This window comes from Sinocyclocheilus anshuiensis, unplaced genomic scaffold (assembly GCF_001515605.1).
Source record: "Sinocyclocheilus anshuiensis isolate Anshui unplaced genomic scaffold, SAMN03320099.WGS_v1.1 scaffold2090, whole genome shotgun sequence".
In the NCBI taxonomy this organism is placed as follows: Eukaryota; Metazoa; Chordata; class Actinopteri; order Cypriniformes; family Cyprinidae; genus Sinocyclocheilus; species Sinocyclocheilus anshuiensis.
In genome coordinates, this window is record NW_015560626.1 from 663,450 (window position 1) to 688,510 (window position 25,061).

The 25,061-nt window shown below is 37.5% G+C and overlaps 1 protein-coding gene across 1 annotated transcript in view; it reads right to left on the reverse strand.

The window, feature by feature from the left end:
* LOC107681981 (peroxisomal membrane protein PEX14-like) overlaps positions 1-25,061 on the reverse strand; it is a 78,596-nt gene that overhangs the window by 32,350 nt on the left and 21,185 nt on the right. Inside the window, exon 3 of the mRNA XM_016478377.1 lies at positions 9,544-9,628. Coding sequence (XP_016333863.1) covers positions 9,544-9,628 — 85 coding nt within the window. The remainder of the gene's footprint in view (positions 1-9,543; positions 9,629-25,061) is intronic.

A 25,061-nucleotide genomic window follows, 5' to 3' on the forward strand; every position in this document is an offset into this window, starting at 1 on the left:
TTTTCCAAAGAAAAAAAAAAAAAAAAAAAAAAAAAGTATATTATGAAAAATCATGTTTATATCCATAACAAAAATAATGGCTACAGCCAAAACGTGGCCTTTATAAAACATGACTGATCACCAAATCATATGCATATTAGTTTTTATTTATCTTTTATTAACATTTATTTTTATTCTTTTTTAATTTAATTGTTTATTTAATTTTTTTCTTATTTTTTTATTTCTTGCTTTTCTTTGACTGTACAATTATTTATAATATGTCTGTTATTCATCCTTCCTTGATTGTTTGTTCTAATGATGTTCTTTTGCTTATATTTGACAGACAATAAAAAGTTGATTACAAAAAAGGCATATTTGAATGATTTCTGAAGGATCATGTGACACTAAAGACTGGAGTAATGGCTGATGAAAATAGCTTTGCCATTACAGAAATAAATTAGATTTTATAATACAATAAAACAGAAAATGGTTAAATTGTAACAAAATGTTTCTGTATTTTTGGTGAGCATAAAAGACTTCTTTCAAACACCACCTCATTAAAAAAACAGCTCTAAATCATACAGTTTCCTCTTCCACAGCAGCAAAACGTTAACATCCAAATTTATGACACAGATCTCTCTTCATATAACCATGTTGTCCCTTACTTGTCAAGAATGACATTAACAAAATTTATACCACCCAGACCCATGTAGCTGATTTTACCTCTCTTGCAGGAATCTCTAGGTTGAGGTCAAAGTTAAAAGGAGGGCAGGTTCTGTGGGGGTTGACATGGCCCTGAAAAATGTTGAATAATTTAAGGCAAATATTGGTCATCCTGTCTTGCATGGCATTCAAAGTGCCAGGAAGCAGCCATGGCCATGTGCTGAGCTGATGCAGTCAGCCTGTACTGTCCAATAAGCAATAATGTGTCCCTGGACTCCCTATTCATCTGACCACACCAGACTGCATGGTGGCAGACTATTGAATGAGACTTGGAGGCCCCCCTCTCATTTCCTCCCACTCACCTCGCCGTAAAGACGCTATCAGGAAGTTCACGTTTTCGTGAGTTCACCTCAGAACGAGGGGGTCGTTTTCTAAGGACGTAATGAACAAACATATTCGTAACGTCATTTTAATTTTAAAGTAGCACCCCCCGCGCAACTACAAAGGGGTCCGGCGCACATCCGAATAAGATGCATGCAAATTCATTAACGCGTTTGCTTTTCTTTCGGGTTTTCGGACTCACTCAGCTGTTTTGTCTCCTCTGATGCCTTTATTACAAAGAAAATGGGACGACAAATGAAAGACCTTTGAGATCCAATTTAAAAGAAGGACAACAAGAGTGAATTTTACATATAAAAGGAAAAGGACACAAAAAGGAAACACAATTTATTACAGTTTCCAAAACCTGTGGAATGACCCCTCGGACCTCCATTTCAGATCGACCTGCCGGTAGATGAATTTTTTTTTTAGACATAAATTACATCTAATGACGACACCATAAAAAAGAACAATAATGGAAAGCTATTCTGTATTTCATTATACTGTATTATTTGCTGCACCTGATACACGCAGAGCCTGTTTATGAGTCACCATATTAGCAGATGCTCAGTCGAAGCATTTGCTTTGACCTTGCCATTCTCATTGGGGCATGAAATTACGGTGGTGGCACTGCGATATTACAGCTATAAATACTGTAAACTGCATATCTGGGCTACGTTTTCTATTGTCTTTCAACATAAACCTGATCGGTATTTATTTAAAGGAAAACCCATTGCTCTCTGTATTATTTATGGCTCTATTTTCTGGGCTCTTATTTTCAGGATGTTTTTTTTCCTCCACCCTTTTTTTAAAGAGTGATGAGGCGACTCATCCAGCCATAAAGTGCAGTTCTCCAATTTTGGCACTTGTGAACTTCATAGGGTAAGAACAAGCTCACAGGGACAATTATAAAATTGCTTACTGAACGGCTGTTAAAGGTGGATGCTCTTTTTTCAGCAGACCAACAAGGCTTGAACAAAATCACTTGGTGAATATTGCTTATTATTATAATAATACCAGATTGAACATGAAGAAAAATACTTAAGGTCGTAAAGACGGAGGTCACTGAGAGCGTTTCTGTGAGATTTCACATGTCAAGTCCATGTCCCACACGACTGCATGCCTTAAATAATGACCGCTCTCATAGCGTATTCATTTATGTATTAAAAAAAAAAAAGGAGGACTCTGGTCATTTTCCTGCTTTATCGCCTTCTCCTGATGACAAAGTGAAAAGCTGCTGGCCTAGGTGGCGCCGTGGAGTAATTTATAACCACATCAATCCCTTTGTCTTCTATGCAGGCCTTGGTCATTGCCATTCCTGTCCAAGGGGTGAGTCGCATCACCTTACTTGCAAACTCTTTCCTATTAATATCAGGGATGATGAACCATTTCTTTACCTTCATGACGTGAGCGGTATTACACCTGCAGTGCACCAGTGTCCCTCATGGCCCTTTAAGCATAATGAAATGACTACAGGAAGCACACTAGTGAGGTCAAAGATCCGGGCGCCGAACTCAGCGGCTTGTGTCACACCAGACGTCCACATGCAGGCTTACTGGAAGCTGCTGGGTGAAGTTTGTGACAGGACTGGTAGACAAGGGAAAAGCCATTCTCTGTTGGGAAAACTAAGGAAAAACCGTTTTATATCCCTGAATACTCAACTTGGAGACACTAAATGAAGGACAGTAAATTCTGTACCGCTGCCAACTAGCAGTCAGCTGAAAAATTCAGCCCATAGTATTTTAAGATATCAACGTATCAACGGGCACACTTCATTTTTAGTGATTTCCCCTGAGTGAGAACACAATTTAATGTTGTTCATAATTAAAATGTAATTTATTAGAAACAATACTCTGTTGCGAATGTGGGTACGCTTAACTATATGCTGTCATGCGCACACACAACACAGACAGTGAGGGGACGTTCACACAAAACGCATTTTTTTGTATTCCTCTGCGCTGCTTTTCCTTTGTTTTTGAATGTCAAGTTGCGATAAACAGAGACCTTTCATCATTATGTTCACAAATCTCGAATCTTTTGCAATGTCTTGCGCAAAAATGTAATGAGACCTTCCATTTTTTCCCATTCCACTGCTTGCGTATCACGGTTTTCAACACAAAAATGACTTTTCTGTAAATGGCCACAAAGAAATCGTCAGTGATGAGCAAAAGTAATGATTTGTGATCCAGTGAATCAGTCATACGGAGATTCAAAATGATAACTCAAGAATTTAAGATTGATTCATCAAAGTGTTTTTGGCTGATTTATTAAAAAATACCAGCTTTTAAGGGTCAATAGTTAAATTCAATATACTGTAAAATGAAAACTAAGCTACAACAAAATGCATTTTGCAACGGCGCTGTGAATTTAGCAGTGGTGCAGTGAATACGGATTCGTAAAACACTGGTTTATCAAATGTTTAACAAACACTGGTGTATCAAATGTGTGTATCACAATGTTTAATATTTTTTATAAAATAAATTAATTATACAACAATAATAATAATATAAAATAGTTAAATAATAATTCAAATAACAAAAATTTATATAATTATTTTTAAATTACTAAAATATTTAATACATCCAAAGATGGAACTGATCACCTGAACACTGAAAACTCTGTTAAGTGCTTGTTATAAAAAAACAAAAAAAAAAAACAGGAAATTGTTATTACTAACCCACATTCTAGTCTACACCTAATTGCAAAAATCAAGAAAATGTGAAATAGACAGAGACATAACTGTCTGAAAACAAGCAAAGAAATACTCGTTCAGAGACCTTCCTCAATACAATAATTTTGGGAATTATGGGTAAAATGGTACACACCACAGCAATAAGGCAGTGATTGCATGCAGCTTCTTTAAGCTACCTCTGCTTAAGGACAGTGCATACACTTAACACAAGCCTAGATAATAACCACATACACACCCACATTTGGAAAGTCCAATCAAAGAGTGATGTAATGATGTGGGGTGTGCTGGGGGATCAGTAATTCACAATTTACACTGTAAAATGACCTGCTTAGAAAACATTAGCAGCACATATCTCTGAATTCTTACCGAGACCAATCACATTCCCCTTGAAAAGAGAGAGAGACAGAAATACTGAGAGAGAGAAAGGGGTGGAAATCATGGAGGTATCCTTCAGCGCGGATTAGAGCATAACGGCATGTAAATAATACGTGTAGGAGAGATTGTTGTGTAAAGACGCTGCAACATGTAATCAAAGTGCTTCCTATTTTCCCCTTCATCAGCTGCCCACCACTATGGCTGCTTGCTGCAGGAATCCAATTTAACTCCCCACTCCACCAGAAGATGGTATTGTTTTATTTTATGGGGGCTTTGACATTTCTCACCGTTAATATAGAGCAAAACTGGAAAATATTTACATAAATATGACATTAAACTGCTTTAGAGATTAAGATGGATGTATATTTAGGTGTCTTTGTTTGGGGGGAGGTGACCTGACCTGAAATCTGATCTTTGTAACGTCCATAATGCTCCTCTCATTTACTTAAATCTTGACAGACAGATCAACAACACCACCTTATAGTTATAACTCATACTAAATATCAACCAGGAATCATATGGTAAGATTTTAATGTTGTTTTGTTTAACATATAAACAGAAATTACATTACAATTTCAAAAAAGCAATCAAGTCATTGATTTCTTTTCCTGGTCCTGATCCCCTCCCCTTTTCTAAGAAATAAAGGCATAAAGGCTGAAAATATATATATTTTTAAATAAATTATATAATAAAATGTCTTCTTTTCAAAATAAATTAAAATACTTTTTAATGTAATTTTCTGTTGGTAACAGCTTGTGTAGTTATAAATTCTGATAATGTCCTATCAAATAAAGACAAAAACATCCAAATAAATAAATGTTGATAAATACATGCATGACTTTTCAATTTTTTAGAGATAATATAAAAATCTATATTTATGCAATTTTAGATACCTTATGTAGTTAGTTTTTAAGGAAATAAAACATAATAATAGTTGCATTTAGGCAATTTGTGTGGATTGAGGTCAATTTCTGCAACAGTGCTCTTTACTCATCTCACACTTCAAACAATTCACCGCTCTTTCCTATTTCCATCCCATCAAATGTCTCAAGCTATAAAACCAACCAATATCAAACTAAATGCAGTTATCAAATAACAGCTTCTAGCCTATATTCCTCATACTGCTTCAGTTTGATAGGAAGCAACTGGATGAGTCTATTTTTCACCCACAGTATTGATTGCTTTTAGTTTAAAAGTGACTCATTGTAATAATGCCTCTTTAATAATATTAAAGATAATGCTAAATTATATCTAGTATAATGAGAGTTAAAAGGAACACATTTCTGGTTTGGGGTTGACGAAGGGGTACTTGAGGCTTACTGATAGGGCTGAGCGAGTACTGTACATAAACAAGACAAAAAAACATAGGGAAAAACCGTTGTAAAGCATTTATCAGTGGCAAAAGCTGTATTTGCATATGAAATGCAGTGTAAGATAAAACGAAGCACAAATGGTTTAATGAAAAACTACAGTGTGGATTACAGACAAAACTCTTATATGCAAAACCTAATCAAGACGAGTACATCAACAATTGCTATTGAAGAATTTGTGCCTGCATTTAGCAGTTATTACAATGACCTTGCTGTAATTAATAGGTATTAGACATAAACAGTGAAAATTAAAGGTCACCTTCATAACCACTGATCAGTCATTTCGGCTAGCATGTTTAAGGCACGCTTTAATATGAATGACGTTAATCAAATTAAACTTTCGCGCAAGCTCCAGGAATGGCGCGGAAAACACTGCAGGAACAACACACAGAGCAGCGCGTTAGAATTGCTTCTGTGAGCTCAGCAGGGCACTGGGAAAATGGTAAATTTCAGGAGAAATTTAATAAGGAGAAATTGGCTTAAGATTACTCAGCACTTTGCTTCTAGATTAGTCTCCCTCCTACCCTTCAAATTGCACGAGTTGCTTTCAGAGTGATACAACATTGTGACATAATTACATTGTTGAAGGTGAGGCTCAGTAGAAATGGCTCCGTGCTGACACAAGACGATTTTCCAGCACATGCAAATTTACAGACGGCTGCGCTTCTCTGCCATTTGAGGGACTAGGCAAAACGAAAAACCGTTTGCATGTTGACAAAACGTTGCTGATTGCGATCCACAATTAAAACAAAAGGGTCATTGTGACTTTAATCCAAAAGCCGTCCTTAACAACAGACGTTATGAACTGTACCTACGCACAAATCATTCCCAAATCATACTGGCTTAATTAAGCCGTCTGATTGATGGTCTGATCGTCCCATCGGGAACGTCCATTGAGAGGATATTGAATAGTTGTCTATTCCAATGTTTAGCATATTTTCATAACTACGTGACAAGTGGCAATATCGCAGCAAAGTCGTCCTCGGGGTGTAAGCAGCTGCGTCCCACCTAAAACTGCATGAGCGAGCAGAGGAAACAAAAGAAATTAAACTTGAAGCGTTGATGAGAACTCGTCGGCTGTGGTTGTAAACAGCTGTGTGCTTTGAGTTCTATCAATAACCTCTCGGTTACAAGGGTCGGTAATTAAAAGGCTAGTGACCTGGAAATAGTGTCCTCGTTCGAAGATCTCCAAATGTCCGCATAAAAAATACAACATCAAATTAGAATAGCAATAGCACGAGGCCGAGTCTTCCAGCTATAGATCTATTGATGTTCAAACACACCCTGGGGGCACATTGCCATGATAGTCCTGAGTTCACCGTGTTCCCCATTACAACCTGGTTTCGCTGTTCGGAGAGGTCAAAGTCAATCTAAATATACATTATACACACATACAAAACAGATACCTGTATGTAAGAATTATAAATAATACAAACACACTAGGGTCCAAAAGTCTGTGAACATCAGGATTTACATGAACTTGGGAAATTCTTGCAGCTTGAATAGCATTTCAGCAAAAAGAGGACATCAAATTGTAATAAATATTAAAATTCATGTTAATTTTTTTCCTCAAATTGTTACGCTGATAAAATAAAATAATGTAATTTAAAAAAAACAGCAATTAAAAAGTAATTAGAAAAGTATGAGTTTTCTAGACTTTTTTAAATAATATATTATTTCTATAATTTATTAAGAATTAATATAAATTATATATTATTGTTTATTATATTTATTTATATATTCGTTAATTCGTAATTTAATAAATAAATACTATATTATTTATATAATTTTATTAATAATTAATATATCATTTGTATATTAATATATTATTATTATTATTATTATATGTATTTATATATTTGTTCGTTCATTCATTCACTCCAAACTCCGTCTCTGAACATGTTTATTATAAATAAATAAATATATATTTATTTAGTTAGTTAGTCATATTGTATGTTTGAAGAGAGGGAATCTTTTTCAGAAAGCATAATGAAATGTTGTGTTCATGTGGATTATAGGGACCCATTGAACACTACTGACTTTTAGTTGGCATGGGGGGTTGACTTATTATGAAACAGCGGCACACTGGCATATTAATACTTAATGTACCAGTAGACCCCTTTGAGAAATCCATGTGAACCTCCAAACACGCTTGTTGTTACAAAAAACAAATACGATGCATATCGCTCAAAACCTGCAAATCCCTGGATCTGGATACAATTTCACATTAAAAAGAACCACATTTCATCATAAACATACAGCATATTAAGCCGCATAACCCAGCTGTGAATTATAAATGAAGCTGATCTACTGCTAACGAGAAGCACTGACCGAGGAAAATGCTAAAGATATTGAGACGTCATAATAGGCCACTGATGTGAACAACAGCAGCCGGCAACTATGGATTTTATCTCCAGTTACCTACACCGGTCATGGAGCTATTAGGCTCGCTTTCCTCTGCTGCTCTACTAGCACCATCGAAGGCCAAATCCACCTGCCTTTACCATTAATTAGTCCCGACATAACAAATTTCATTTCAAATAAGAGCTAAAAGGAAAAAAAGCCACAACTGATAAGCACAGCTGTGCTAAGAAGATTTACAATTATCAATAGCGTGCAGAGACAGATGAGTTATCGCGTTATAAAGGACAGTGCTGACCTTGCTAAACTTAAATGTAATCAAGATAAAACTAATCTGACCTTTGTGAAGGACTATATTTTATTTTAAAAAATGATATGCATTTCAGCGCCGAAGTGATCGTTATTTTATGTGACTGATTTAAAAGTTTTAAGACCTGCTTGCAAAACACTCAAATAAGCCATAAAGTGAGACAGATTACATTGTGCTTCTCGATTTCCATCACTGCCGCCCCCAAAGTGATTCACTAAAACATCACAATGTCATTTTCAGTGCTGGGTTTTAAAAAAAATCTCTCGAAAAAGATCAAAATACAGCGTACGGATTGATTTCTTTCCAGCACACACTCAGGCCGGTGATCTGATCTGAAAGGGGTTTGTGCTATAGGAGAGATAGTGGTGGGTTATGCATCAAACACACATATTGATTGATACCTAAACTGCTCTGAATTTAGAGTGAATGCATATGTATGCTCACAACACGTTACTTCTCTGGTCGATAAAACTTTCCGATGCATTCCAGTGCTTTAATATTTATGATAACAGCTAAATTAAGTAAAAGCTTTAAAATGCTGGGAGGTAGCATAATTGACAATTCCATTGAAAGTGCAGGAGGGTTTGTCAATATTAATTTTCTGGATCCCAAAGAAGCGTCCCAACTGATAGGTCATTTATCCACGCAACTGGGATCAAGCTCTCTGCAGCCCGATCGACCCTTACCTGACCCTCCAGGGCATGCAACAATGGCCTCGACCTCTGACCCTTAAAAGCGAATGATCTCATCCCGTGAAAATCTTGGGCCAAAGTCCACTGGACTACATTCTGCTCCTAAAGCTGAGCTGTCTTTAAAGGGATAGTTCATCCAAAAAAATGACAGTTGTGTCATTATTTACTCTCCCGAAACCTTTCTTTCTTCTGTCAAACACGTATAGCAGAATGTACAAGCTGCTCTTTAAGTAGATGATGACCATGGCTGTCAAACAGTGAATAACAGTGAATTTTCAGTGAATAACAATTTAAATTTCTGCCATTTTGTCACATAAACTTATAATATGGTTTCAGAAGACTTGGCATCTAGTCACACCTCACTTAAGCTGCTTTTTTGTCCATTTTTGGAGCTCAATATCATCAGTCCTCCTTTACTTTTCATTGTAAATGAAAGTAAAAAGAGCAGCGTGAACATTCTTCACAGCTTCTCTTTTTGCATTCTACAGAATAAATCATAAGAATTTGGAATTTTGGACACAAGGATGTTTAAAAGTTTTTCATTTTGGGGCAAACTGGCTTTCTTTACTACGCCGATTCCACTCATGTTTGAAATGAATAACGAAAGCATTCGGCTGGTTAAATTCAAGGTCAAAGTCTTGGAATTGAGCCATCTCGTATCCATTCCGCCAGTAAAAATGTAACGTTTTACATTAGGTTCTGGAACATGCTGATGACGCTCACCTTTTTTCTTCAAGAACGCTTTTCTGGTCGCCAGGGGGCTTTGACGAACTTGCTGGTTTTGTAGAAACTTGACTGCCGTGGCAATCTGCGAAGAGAGCAAAAAACAAAGACATCTTACATTTGCAGCGTGAAATGAGCTCATCAGTGTAATAGAAAGTCATCAGTAAATTAACTTCACTGGAAATGAGAGGAAGACTCAGGAATTCTTGCAAGGCGGCTGAATTATTGTACATTTCAAACTCCCCAAGGTATATCATCAGCCAACAACAGGAACTTATAAAATAGCCCTCCCAAGAAGTATATGGAGGCCAGACCACCAAACCACTTTAGAGATAAATCTAGGAAATGAGTGAATCAGCAGTTATAAAATTATCCCATCAAGGTTTGCTGAACAAATGGGGTATGGAGTTTAATTTGCCATTATCCTCTTTAAGACAAACTCCTAGCCTTAAGTGAGCAGGGACTGAAAATCTATACTTAATGCTGAAGTGCCCATCTGTATCTAATAACGGCACAATACCTGGTTAAAAACTTCAGCAATTCTTAAAGAAGAAAATGCATTATGATCAAATCACCTAGGTTGCACGTTGTAATGACTGAGTGTTAATGCACTAGAAAATTAAATATCATCAGAACACGTGTAGTCAGAAGTGCAGTGCAGCTCCCATCGATTCCATCGCGTTTTCCTTCGAGATGCACCTTGATCTGCCACTTTAGCTTGCTTCTCCTAGAATTAAAAAAGGGTCTCCTCCTCAAACCCCATTATGGCATGAATTTGAAGTGCGGGCTCTGAAGTGGTACTTTTAAAGAACAGATAAACATGAAATAACATCTGGAGATAGGGGGAAACGCACACTCAAGGATAAAGCCGAGCCGCCTCGTTATCGCACCTGTGGTCCCTGTGATTCAATTGTAAAAGTCATCCCTCTAATAGGTTGAAAGGTTTTGATTACTGTTCTTTTTCTTTAAGCGGCAAAAGATAAAAAGTGATTGAGAGCGCTGTCTGTGGTAATCCGTTTTAGGTAATGCATTGCATATACTAAAGACCTGTTTCAATCCAAAAGGATTGCATTTTGAAAATAGGCTGAGAAGAATGTGTAATAGTCGGGCCAGCTGTATAATTCTGCACTCAGCTGAATTATTGTACATTTCCAACTCCCCCATGGTATATCATCAGCCAACAACAGGAACTTATAAAATAGCCCTCCCCCTCCCAAGAAGTATATGGAGGCCAGACCACCAAACCACTTTAGAGATAAATCTAGGAAATGAGTGAATCAGCAGTTATAAAATTATCCCATCAAGGTTTGCTGAACAAATGGGGTATGGAGTTTAATTTGCCATTATCCTCTTTAAGACAAACTCCTAGCCTTAAGTGAGCAGGGACTGAAAATCTATACTTAATGCTGAAGTGCCCATCTGTATCTAATAACGGCACAATACCTGGTTAAAAACTTCAGCAATTCTTAAAGAAGAAAATGCATTATGATCAAATCACCTAGGTTGCACGTTGTAATGACTGAGTGTTAATGCACTAGAAAATTAAATATCATCAGAACACGTGTAGTCAGAAGTGCAGTGCAGCTCCCATCGATTCCATCGCGTTTTCCTTCGAGATGCACCTTGATCTGCCACTTTAGCTTGCTTCTCCTAGAATTAAAAAAGGGTCTCCTCCTCAAACCCCATTATGGCATGAATTTGAAGTGCGGGCTCTGAAGTGGTACTTTTAAAGAACAGATAAACATGAAATAACATCTGGAGATAGGGGGAAACGCACACTCAAGGATAAAGCCGAGCCGCCTCGTTATCGCACCTGTGGTCCCTGTGATTCAATTGTAAAAGTCATCCCTCTAATAGGTTGAAAGGTTTTGATTACTGTTCTTTTTCTTTAAGCAGCAAAAGATAAAAAGTGATTGAGAGCGCTGTCTGTGGTAATCCGTTTTAGGTAATGCATTGCATATACTAAAGACCTGTTTCAATCCAAAAGGATTGCATTTTGAAAATAGGCTGAGAAGAATGTGTAATAGTCGGGCCAGCTGTATAATTCTGCGGTGACAAATCAAGACAGAGTGAGTCGGGGACCCGGTTTTCCTTTCAAAAACACATCATATTGATTTCAGCTTAAATTTATGGGGAACAACTTTGACTTTGTTGGATGAAGAAGGAAGACGAAAAGGGGGGCACTGCCGATTTAGGGAACGGCATGAGATTATGATTCCAATAATTGGAATAAGCAAGCAGGCAGGCCGCATTTGTCTTCAAATATATATATACGACTGAGTCAGTGTCTGCAAAGAATGGGACCTTAGTCACACCTGGTTTCAGAACACATCAGGCACAACGTTTTACGGTAACATGATCTTTGCAAAGCTGTTACCCAAAGGGTAAGGAAATTTCTGGATCTCTATATTAGTGTCAGGAGTTAACCTTTTTTTAACATTTACAAGGGGGTATTTTTTCTAACTATCAATAAAAACACACTTTATGTTATCCATTTGTCAAACAGTTTATTTTGCCATTTTAAAACTGTTTGTACATGCCATTGTTTCACACCAATAGTTTGCTCAAACTTTTAATGAATTCATTAAAATCTCAATATGCATAATCATTTTTACCTATAAATTCAATAACACATTTATATTTTGCATTATGCAAAAATAGCTTGGCCTAAAATGTAAAAAAAAAAAATAAAAAATTAAAAACATAATTGGAAACAACAACAACAACAAAAAATAATCACATTTTTTGCCGTAAATTTTCACTTTCTGTGGTATTTCTCTCATTTTCGGTGCCATTTGTGCCCATGGGAACCTATTACTTCTGACCGTGCTATATATAAGCTTAAAGCATAGTGAATTTAGTCACCTAGAAACTTAATGACAAGAAAATTGCAAAGTCCACATAGTCAAACACACTAAAAACACTCCCACTTCATAAATGAACAAGTTCAGCTCAGTTCTGGGAAGTCTTCGAACCTGAATCGCAAGTTAAAATTAGTATCTGAATGGAGGAGGTTTTTGAGTTGTTGTACAATGACACAATAAGTGCCTTTTACAATCCAGAAACGCTCTTTCCCCGCTCTATAAACACCATGTAAACTGCATAAACCATCATATTCTTTATTCACTGCACAAAAACGATGTCAGGCACGTTACGCGTACAGTAAATCACATTTTACAGGAAAAGAAAATTCTCAATTGAGTCACCGCCAGCGGGAAAAAAAACAAGTGTGGGGATGTTTCATTTAAGATTATACAAGACAAAGGGTCGAAATCGCGGCTCCTTGGCTTGAAATACGACTCCTTTTTGTGATTGAGACTAGCTTTTACTTGGATGGAAGGGGCACGGCATTCTTGTAAACACTTCTCTAAAAGATGGGATCAAAGTGGGATAACAAATGAGGGCGATGTCCATTTATTTTTCAAGAGTGTTACGTCTGTTCTTCAGGGAGAAGAAAAGTGCTTTTCTTTGCAGATGACACGGCTGCTTTATGCAAGTTCCACCCAGACATCTCAATCAATTATAACCACATTGCACAGATTTTAGTCTTGTCTACTTATTGACGTATAGATCACCCTCGTTGTCGTATAAGGTAGCAGCATGTGATTGTGCTTTTAAGGGGGAGAGCTGTATCACTGCATCACTGCATGTCAGTACAAGGCACATTTGGTTTGGCAAGCAAAATATTAACTCAAATTAAAAAGGTGGGTGCGTGTTTCTTTGCTGAATACCAGTAAATACTCTTTGTTAATCAACCATTATTTTCTAGTGTTTCTTGTAAGGCTAAAATTGCTAATGCACGGAAAGTGCTCCCTGTTCTAACCAATAATCTTTACAAATGAGATGAATGATCAAGTGTCAGGTGCAACCTAAAAAGTGGTGAAAACTCAATCATAGGGGCCAAGCAACATTAAGGGCCATGTCTGGAGACATGCCTGCCATGAACATGATGACTGGACAAGGTCTTGCAAATCGCGCCGTGTCGGTTATTGAGTTTGGATCGGACCGAGTTTTATCAGAGCACTTTTGCCTCACGCTCGCCTTAAATTTTGAGGAGGTGGTCGTTCCCCTTAACATTATGATATTGATCGGGAAGGAAACATAAATGTCCTATTAGGGAAGCCAAATTTTAAGAGCCAACCTCGTATGATGCTTTCTTCATGTTAGTCTCTGTTAAACAAGTTAAAAGTTCAATATCTGGTCTATAGAACAGGACGAATTTAGATAAATCAGCACATTTTTAGGGTAAGAGTAAGATAAATTCAGGTACACTTTTTGACATTAGCGTTAATGTCAAAAAGTGTACCTGAATTTATCTTACTCTTACCCTAAAAATGTGCTGATTTATCTAAATTCGTCCTGTTCTATAGACCAGATATTGAACTTTTAACTTGTTTAACAGAGACTAACATGAAGAAAGCATCATATGAAAACCATCAATTCCTTTATTCACTGCACAAAAACGATGTCAGGCACGTTACGCGTACAGTAAATCACATTTTACAGGAAAAGAAAATTCTCAATTGAGTCACCGCCAGTGAAAAAACGAGCGCAGGGACGTTTCATTTAAGATTATAAAGACAAAGGGGTCAAAATCACGGCTCCTTGGCTTGAAATATGACTTTTTTTTGTGATTGAGACTAGCTTTTACTTGGATGGAAGGGGCACGGCATTCTTGTAAACACTTCTCTAAAAGATGGGATCAAAGTGGGATAACAAATGAGGGCGATGTCCATTTATTTTTCAAGAGTGTTACGTTTGTTCTTCAGGGAGAAGAAAAGTGCTTTTCTTTGCAGATGACACGGCTGCTTTATGCAAGTTCCACCCAGACATCTCAATCAATTATAACCACATTGCACAGATTTTAGTCTTGTCTACTTATTGACGTATAGATCACCCTCGTTGTCGTATAAGGTAGCAGCATGTGATTGTGCTTTTAAGGGGGAGAGCTGTATCACTGCATCACTGCATGTCAGTACAAGGCACATTTGGTTTGGCAAGCAAAATATTAACTCAAATTAAAAAGGTGGGTGCATGTTTCTTTGCTGAATACCAGTAAATACTCTTTGTTAATCAACCATTATTTTCTAGTGTTTCTTGTAAGGCTAAAATTGCTAATGCACGGAAAGTGCTCCCTGTTCTAACCAATAATCTTTACAAATGAGATGAATGATCAAGTGTCAGGTGCAACCTAAAAAGTGGTGAAAACTCAATCATAGGGGCCAAGCAACATTAAGGGCCATGTCTGGAGACATGCCTGCCGTGAACATGATGACTGGACAAGGTCTTGCAAATCGCGCCGTGTCGGTTATTGAGTTTGGATCGGACCGAGTTTTATCAGAGCACTTTTGCCTCACGCTCGCCTTAAATTTTGAGGAGGTGGTCGTTCCCCTTAACATTATGATATTGATCGGGAAGGAAACATAAATGTCCTATTAGGGAAGCCAAATTTTAAGAGCCAACCTCGTATGATGCTTTCTTCATGTTAGTCTCTGTTAAACAAGTTAAAAGTTCAATATCTGGTCTATAGAACAGGACGAATTTAGATAAATCAGCACATTTTTAGGGTAAGAGTAAGATAAATTCAGGTACACTTTTTGACATTAGCGTTAATGTCAAAAAGTGTACCTGAATTTATCTTACTCTTACCCTAAAAATGTCATTTTAAGAATAACCAGTGAACTCTGATCAGATTATTTATTTTTCCTTTTTTAAAAGCATCGCTCATAAGAAATCAATTCTAAACTAAAAATTAAAGAGGAAGTTTGATATTTGCTATCTAACTAGCAGATATGAGAAGGAAGACTTCCTTAGCAAACAGGTCAAACAGGGAAATACATTTTTGCTCAAGGCAACACACATTTACATAAAATATTAAGCCAAAACACCATTAAATCAGTTGTAGATGGAGGAAAAAATACTTTATTTTAACATCACAAAAGTGGTCAAAGATGCCAAAAGTGCCTTAAACTGTGTGTGGAAAGGTAGGGATACATCTATTTTATATGTATATATATTACATATATATATTCTTTGTCAATGCATTTGTCGAAAGCATAATCAGACAAAAAATAGTTGTGCATAGCAACAAACATCATTTAGAAAAGTATTGTGGTGGTTATTTCTATTAAAAAATAAAACAAAATCAACAAAGACTTTTACCCTGTAGGTACTTTAGGCCCAAATCATGCCCAAACTTTGAAGAGGGCCGTGTAAAGACGTGAAATTAATTTATAGACCAAAATGCATGTCTAACTGTACACAAGTCTGATGTTAGACTACAGGACTGTTGACAGTAATGACTGCTCCGTGAGAAAGGACAAGATCTACAGCAGCAGAAGGTGGGGGCCATCAGTTGGCACTTAAAAGGAAAGGGTAAAGGAAGCTAAAAGGAAATCATTAGCAGGTCTGGGGATCCAGTCTCAGCGTGAATCAATTCATTTCAAATTGCCCTGTACATTTGTGAAGAAGCACCCCTGATATAATAAAGGCCTAATAGACACCGATCCAATTGTGTTAGGTTGGTTTCAGATTCCTACAAAACAATGGTTTCAGAAGAAGAGAGAGGGAGAAAGAGATGGTAGTCGACTTTCTATATTAATTAACCTCTCTCGTGAATGTTTCCATGACATAGATGGATATCTAGGACGCTTTAAGCGCTCCGACTCTATGAAATTGCAACGTGGGTTTCCATGCAGTCAGATTTCCTTTCAACTCCTGATGGGTTAATGCACAAAATGGTGTTTATAATCTTTTATAATTAGATCTTAAAATGCCCTTCTAATTATGACAACTTCCGCTTTAAATGACCTTTATCGAGGAGAACCCACTGAGAACAGTCGAGCATGAACCGTGTGTGCATGAGAGAGCGAGAGTTCATCTAAAACAGCAGTAAGAAATCAATTCTTACTGATCAACTCCACACCCACACGACACAGACAGTACATACATCAATAAACCTTTACCATCCTTCATAAAGTAGCGTTTTAGCCCATTTTTGCTCTTTTTTTCATTGGGATTTCTGGAAGATTTGATCTTCTATGGCTGCCCATAAAAGTACGGGGGGGAAATCAAATATTTTGCAATAAAACTCTTAAAACAGTGGGGTCTGAAACAAAAAAAAATACTAAGACATTTTTCAAAATATTTTTTTTTTTTCCACAGAAGAAAGAAATCCATACCGCTTTGGAACGACACGAGGGTGAGTAAACGATGACAGATTTTTATTTTTGGGTGAACTATCCCTTTAAAATGTTCTGCCTGCCCTCATCATAATCACAAAAATCTTAGCAGTCACTCCGATCGGTCTTCAGCATAACTGTGCGATCTGTTTACGACTTTAAACTACTGAAAAAAAGTACATGAAAAGGGAATATCTCAGTCAGTTATGCCTTTACCCATATTCCTTATGCAACCAAATCCACTTTCAAAAGGTCACATTCGTGATAAATAGATGTATGCAAAAAGAGCCATTACTGATGACAAAGTAGAGCGACACACATTTTCCTTGTGCTGCGAGTGGATTGAGCACAGAGACCCGCGATTACAGTGCTGATATTCAAATCACGGTGGAGGCAATTTTTTTATGAATGTTCTGAACTTTGACGACTTAAAGGTCACAACGAATTTTAACATCAAAACAAAACAAAACAAAAAAATACAATGGATACAATAGCAGAGAAAAGGCCAGTTGAGAGTTTTGTTATGTGATCTACAAAGGTTTGAAAATAAGTATGACTAAAGCCTTCTGGACAAGATTCAGAATCCAGGTTTCCCACATTTTTTTTCATGACTGTTCCAGTTGTTCTTGATGATTTATATAAACTCACAAAGCCAAATTTCAGCCAAATAAGCACTGGAGAATTAGGCTAAAAATAACTAAAATCACACTTATGAATTTCCATGATTGTGGAAATCCTGTAAAACATTATTAGTTATCAAATTAAGCATATCATGCCATTTCACTCTCACAGGAGAGACTGGGATTGAAAAGAACAAAACTAAAATATAGCAACATATTATAATATAAAGAAATATTATGAATGTATGAACCAGAATATTTTTTAAGCCTAATGTTAAGAAATTCATATATTAAAACGCGCACACAAATTGATAACGTCAACCTTTTCAACTGGTTTATAGCAGCACTGACACACATTTGAACACACACAGATGCACATGCGCTCATTAAACAGACGTTTGCCAGCAACTCGCCTCACTCAGCCCAGGCTAATCTGTAACACTAGCCTAACTAGTACTCAATACTTTCGATTACAGACCTGAAATATTTCCTCTTAACATGTAAATCAATAGAACACGGTAAAGCAGAGCATTTGCTGGAAACATTTCTGTTAATGTGGGGCAAATTTATCTTAATCGTTATTATTAACTGTTGGGAGATATGTCCAGCTTTCACATGTGATCATTTGTTTCCGCTAATGAGAGAGCCAAAGCGGCTGTGGTGCCGGAATTACACATCCGACACACTTCACCGGCTCACCAAGGTGTTCGATATAAGACTTGTTCACATAGCTAAAAGATGCTTAAAAGGTTTTTGACGAAAATCTCCTCAGGGAAAGAGAAAAATATGCTCACAGAGTTGACAATAACCTGATTAACAAAAAAAATTCAAATAAATGTTACACTTAGACTTGCACTTTAAAAAATAGACCGAAATCTTGAGGGTTTTTTTTACAGTCATTTTGGACATTCTTCACAAAAACATCAGGAGTCAATTTAATTTAATATTGCTTAATAAATAATAACACTTAATAAAATAAACAGTAATCTTGAGGTCTAAGGGTCAAATATAGCTTAAAAATTATTACTCATTTTTTTGCCATTGTTTTTGAACATTCTATGGAAAAAACATGTGAAATATGCATGTATGAGAGAGAAAGAGACAGAAAGATGAAACTGTAGCCCCTGGACTCAGCAGTGAGGGGGGAAAAAAAACTGTACTTAGCCCGGCTCACCGCAAATATTCCAGCAGTAATCCAGTAATGGATACTTCCTCAGCTCCACAATTGGTCAAAATGTTTTCATACAATAATTTAATTCAGAAACACTTTTACAAAGCAAGAGTAATCAATTTTAATTAGTTGATTCCCCCCCAATTGTATAAAGTTTAATGTACTGCCATCGATCCTCTTTGTTCTTTAATGCAGTGCTGCTTTCCTGTAATTTGAGGCATTTTTTTTCTCTACTTTTACAGTCAATGATGACATTCGGTGACAGGCCGTGCAAAATGTCTCCGAGTTGCAAATGAGCAGGGCTTAAACACACACACATATGCACACACACACATATTCAAAGCCACAGTAATTCATAACAAAACCTGAAGAAAAAAAACCCAAAAATCCGATTTCAAGACAATCTAAAGGAAACGGAGCACAAATTAATAGCAGCCTATCATGACTTAGTGGCACATCCTAATAACACGTTGAGATCCGTCTCACAGATAAACACAAAGGCGGTCTTAAACCCGACGCTGGATCCTTGTCCTTCATTTCCAGAGACACTACCACCCATCACATCCAATTAGCTAATTGAAGCAAAATGAAAACAGCACCAATGGCAACAACGCCGCACTCGTGTCCAAACCGCACAATGCGGGGTTTATGGAGACGAAGGAAGAGCCTTCTTGTCAGCTACGACTGCCATAACCCTGATGAGTGTCTTCCCTTTCCGCTTCAGACGCCCACCTACCCATAATCACACACACATACACACAAAATCAAAGTGTCCAATTTTGTGCCAACATCTCTCACATCAAACCAGCTAACGGACGTAATAGTACGTTGACAATTAAACGGGAAATGTGCTTGCTGCTGGTTAGTTGATTAGGCATAAGCACAATATGACACTGAAAGAGGACGGCCACGCCACCGGCAGACAGATTGTGACATTCCGGTGACATTATCATCTCACGACGGCTTGCATTCAGTAGCTCGGGATGCTTATTGCATGTTGCGGATCAACAGTTTTGCGGTCTTCAAAAAGGTGAGGAATTGGTGGTGTGACCCTTTTGCTCGATGACCCTCCTCTCTAAATTACTCTGAGGGTGGCGGAGATGGAAACAACTGGATGTTGGGCAAAAAATTATGTGTCAAGTATAACAAAAACGCACGGTACGGAAGATAGTTATATATAAGGAGGTAAAAGGCAGAGAAAGTTTAAAGAAGTAAGATCAGACAAGGAAAGAGACAAAGACAGGGCAACCTGGCCTCCCACGGCTCTCTGGGTACCTCTCAGAAGATTAATACCACCATCTGGTGGCGGAGATGGAAACAACTGGATGTTGAGCAAAAAATTATGTGTCAAGTATAACAAAAACGCACGGTACGGAAGATACAGTTATATATAAGGAGGTAAAAGGCAGAGAAAGTTTAAAGAAGTAAGATCAGACAAGGAAAGAGACAAAGACAGGGCAACCTGGCCTCCCACGGCTCTCTGGGTACCTCTCAGAAGATTAATACCACCATCTACTGGCTTCAAAAGGAAGTTCAGCAACAACAGGGCTCGTCCGAAAGAACTGACAGGCCTCCCAGGCTGTGTGCTAGTCAGAGCTGTCAGGAACAATTAGATGACAATGGAGCTTGCATTTAAAGAGATACTCAGACCACAAATAGGGTCACATGGCGGAGAAAAGCAATAAGTACTTAATCTACCAATGAGATTAAACCTTCTTCAAACCACAGCGGCACGGAAAACGAATAAAAAACAATTCAGGTTTCCAGCTTTAATTTAGTGCATCCAAACAAACTGGAACATTTTAATTATCATAGTGACTGAAATTGCATTGAAAAAAAAAAAAAAGAAGTTGTTTTGTTTTTCTTGCAAAATGGTTTGGAATGGGGTAGAAAATAAAAGCGTGGCAGTGATTTATGCTTGTTGACTCATATGGAGAACTTGTGTTACTCAACTGAAGCCACAGAATCTGAGAAATGCTCGTCTGCGAGAATAATCGTACATTTCTAAAGGTTCAGCCAAAATGTACAGGTTTTACTGCATAATTGCCCAAAGCATGCCTGCGGTATGATGGTGCCACCCAGCCCTGTTCTCAAACCTGCGTATAAATCAGTTCAGCTTGCGTAAAAACCCTCTTGACCCTGCCCAAGCAACAATAACCATGAAAAACACCAAAACACAATGGAATGAACAAGCAGAGATCTGATCACACGAAAAAGTTCAAACAAGATTGACAGATCAGACTGGCTTTCAAAGGGAAGTTTCATATGGACACACCTTAAAGGGATAGTTCACCCCAAATTGAATAAATGATGACAGAATTTTCATCCTTGTGTCGTTCAAAACATGTATGACTTTCTTTCTTCTGTGGAACACAAAAGACAGAATGGTTTTGTCCAGACAATGAAAGTCGGTGGGGTCCAAAACAATACTGAACCTCCCTGACTCACTGCATTGAGAAAAAACACAGACAGGGTGAGGGTAAATGATGTAAGAATTTTCATTTTTGAGTGAAGTATTCCTTTAAAAACAGTAGCGAACACACTGGTTATTGCAATCTAAAATTGCTTTGTTGCAGTATCAGATGCAATATGTGCTCAATACGTGAGACTCTACGTGAGTCTTTGCTGTGCCCGGAGGTGACCCGCAATGGCTTTATGGGGCATGAGGATCCAGACGTGTGTGTGTGTGTGTGTGTGTGAGTGTGAGTCCTGCTCCAGTGTCACAGCATGGCGTGTTGGAGCCCAAGGGCTGCGCTGGCAGGCCACTCACTGACAGACACACACCTGCTCTGACATTTCCTGCCGACCTTGACTGAGAAAAACACATGACAATACCTCTTCGCTGAGTCCCACGGGACTGTTGTCCTTCTCTCTTGTTCTCTACCCAACTCCTTTAAAGAATAGTTCATGCAAAAACTACAATTCTGTCATTATTTCCACTTCATGCTGTTCTAAACTTGCATGTCTTTATTTCTTCTGTGGGATACAAAAAACACATCGGCTCTAGGACCCGAATGAAAAAAATTTGATTGTTTTGTGAACTCATTCATAACAATTTATTCACAAATTAGACATTGTTACTTTTATAATAAAGGCAAAATCACGTGATGTGAAGGATTTTTTTTTTCAACAGCTTTGCATACAGCTTATTGAATCAGAATTCAAAAATCTGTTTTACAAGAACACACTACCGTTCAAAAGTTCAGAGCCAGGGTCGTTTTTGAAAGAAGCCTCTTATGCTCACCAAGGCTGCATTTATTTATACAAAAACACAAAATAATACTATTACAATTCAAAAATAATTGTTGTATTGTTAGATATTTGAAAATGTAATTTATTCCTGTAATGCAAAACTGAATTTTCAGCAGTCATTACTCCAGTCTTCAGTGTCACATGATCCTTCAGGAAATCAATCTAATTTGCTGATTTGGTGCTCAAGAAACATTTTTTAATATTATTTCTTAATATTAAAACAGTTGTGCTACTTTTTTTCAGGACACTTTGATGAAAAGAAAGTTCAAAAGAACTGCATTTATTTTAAATAAAATTCTTCTGCAATATTATAATTGTCCTTACTTTTACTTTTGACTTTTCATCTTTTTTTTTTCAATTCTTCAGTGCCCATTTACTGCAATTGCAACAGTACATTCTTCAAAATGTATCCTTTTGTGATCCTAGAAAGAAAGTCCTACAGCTTTTGAATCAAAATGAGAATGAGTAAATAATGATTTTCAAAAACAACCTCATTTTCAGCTTGAAGAAAATACAGCAACAACAGAAGCAAGTCATATAATTAATATTACACAAAACGGCTGCTGACAACTCTCACCTCTCCTCCAACTCTTTCATGAGCAGCTTCTCCACAGAAGTGACCGCCGCTGATTAACTAGGCAGCCCACCCAAAACGGTGACATGTGCCACACTTACCGCCTATCCTGAGTGTTTAGGCCTGTCTGCCATTCTCTTGATGTCACAACACTTAAAGCCCTCGGGCCGCTGGTCCAGGTGTTTGGCAGGGCTGCCAGCAGCTAGCAGATACATGCAGGTTCCTGTTTCTTGCTGTTCGTCTGACTTGTAAGAAGTGTTAATAATACAGCATTAATCTAAGATTGGGCTCCTGTTGATATACAAAGAATAAAAACAGTGGTTTATATGGATACATGCAAGTCCTCAGACGAACAGTGAAGTATTTTTTGGATTGTACAGCACACCTGACTCCGTCGGCACGGCAAAGAGTCGTCATCAACAATACTGCACTTACTAGAGCCCAGAGGCAACTGCGATTTTATATAAGCAAGTTCAAGCAGCGCCTTTGCCCTTTTGAGACCTATAAAATGCATAGTTACAGGCCCTCGGAGGGGATTTACTTTGAGAGAAGCAGGTACAGATCTATAATACAGTCACCAGCAGCCCCTAGTGCTCACAAAAGGGGCAGCAACAGGTGCCCATACACCCTTATATTAAATACACAACAACTGCAACTGCTCTTTTTTTTAGTTCTCAATACTATAATTTTCTATCAAGTCTTATTACCGTTTTTCCGCAGCTTCCTGTACGTTTACAGAGCTCATTCACTCCATAAGAACTTTTATATGCCATAATGCAGCTCACTTGACTGATTCCTGATTGGCTTGTTAAAGCTGTAATCTCCCAGCGCCACACAGAGAGAAACAAGAAGCCTATTAGCATCTTCTCTACATTATTTTTCATCAAACTGGTTAAAACTGACACGTATTAATTAATATCTATTACTCGTTTTTTCCCTTTGAGGGGGCAAGATGTTGGGTTTGAAGGGAGGCGGGCAATTAGTTGAACAAAATAATCAAAATAGTGTATTTGAACGAGCGCTGATGAATGTCCCACGCTGTCCCATCTCAGAGAGCGAAGTGCAATATATTCTTGCTGTCACGTTCTATTAAACAGCTATTACGGTCTTGATAGAACTATTAGTCACTTCATTATTAATAACATTAATGTATTTACATTTTAGTGTACATGACAGTTTTCCAGCAATAATTTATGAAGTCGACTTCAAATATTTCATAATGTTTCTCCATCTGAGCCTTTTTGAGCTTATTATTGATTGTGAAAACAGACTGAATTTTTATGTTCTCTCTCGGCCGACCTCACTCACTCTATTAATGTATTGGCGAGGGGGCCTCTGCATTAAGAGACTGAAACTCAAAGTGCATTTACATCTGAAGCATAACTTCATAATTTACATTCCAACATTTATTAGAGGTGACAAATGAGTGTTTGGTCCACTCGCGCTTTTCCACAATACGGCACTTATTCAATCCACATAAATTACGGCGCGGGATTGAGAGTGCTGGTGCAAATGATTCTATTACATTTATGCGGTGAACACGCGTGAGAGCCCGCGGAGGTTATTCGAGGGGCGGGCGTCCTGTTTATGATCTAATCCATAAAGTGACTACCTACAATAAGAATAAAAAGTGTGGAATAATGTATAAAAGGCTGTGTCGGCATGCAGGCTTGTATGGGAATCCTTTTAGAGTACAGTAGAGTACATTGGAGAGAATTAGAGTAGTAAGCACTGGAGTAAAAGCACAGTAGACAAGAGTAAAGTACACTGGACTCTAGAGTGCACTGGAGTAGAGTACAATGAAGTAAAGCAGACACTAAACGACAGTAAAATAGACTACACTGGAGTAAAGTACACTAGGTCAGGAGTTTTCAAACTTGTTGATGCCAAGAAGATTCTTTTGCATTTATACTGTGTGAGACAATCTTTTTTTTTTTTTGAAGAAAACGAAATTAAATAATTGCCATTGTATTAAAGCAAATTGTTAATATTTTATCTGGAAAATAAAGTTTAAAATAATAATTGAAAAAAAGAGAACGACACTTGAATGTAGAATTAAATATATTACCAGAACTTGTCTAAAGTGCAAGCAATTAATAAATAAATAAAATCTTAAAGAAGTCATTGGATGCCCATTTTCCACAAGTTGATATGGTTCTTTAGAGTCTTAAAGTCTATAACATACTTTGGTTAAAATTTCTCAATGGTAGTGTAAAAACACCCTTTTTAACTTGTTAAAATCAGCTCTTTTCACAGCAACCCGTTTTGTTGCATTTCCCTTTAAATGCTAATGAGCTCTGCTCACCCGCCCCTCTCTTCTGTGGGGTGACGAGCCGTCCTGTTTACTTTAGCCACATTTAGCTGCGAAACTGGCTAACTAACAAATTATTAGGCAAGGAGATTTGCAAAAATTCATAAAAAACCCTTATACTCACTTCTTCTGTAGGTGAAGCTGAATCACGAATGATTCGCGCGAACATAGACGCATTTAGGTAGATTGGGGGCGCATTCTCTTCAAAAACGAAAGTAACATTAATCCTCTGTGTCTTCAGCGACTGTCGAGAGTAAATGACGACTGCTATGTTCATCATTACATCCAACAACAAAACACCTCAATTGCTTAGGAGTCATTCTTGGGTGTATTCCAGAAAGCATGGTTAACTTACCGTCAGCTAAACCCTGAACTTTCGGTTGATTAACCCCAAACCGTGCTTACTCGA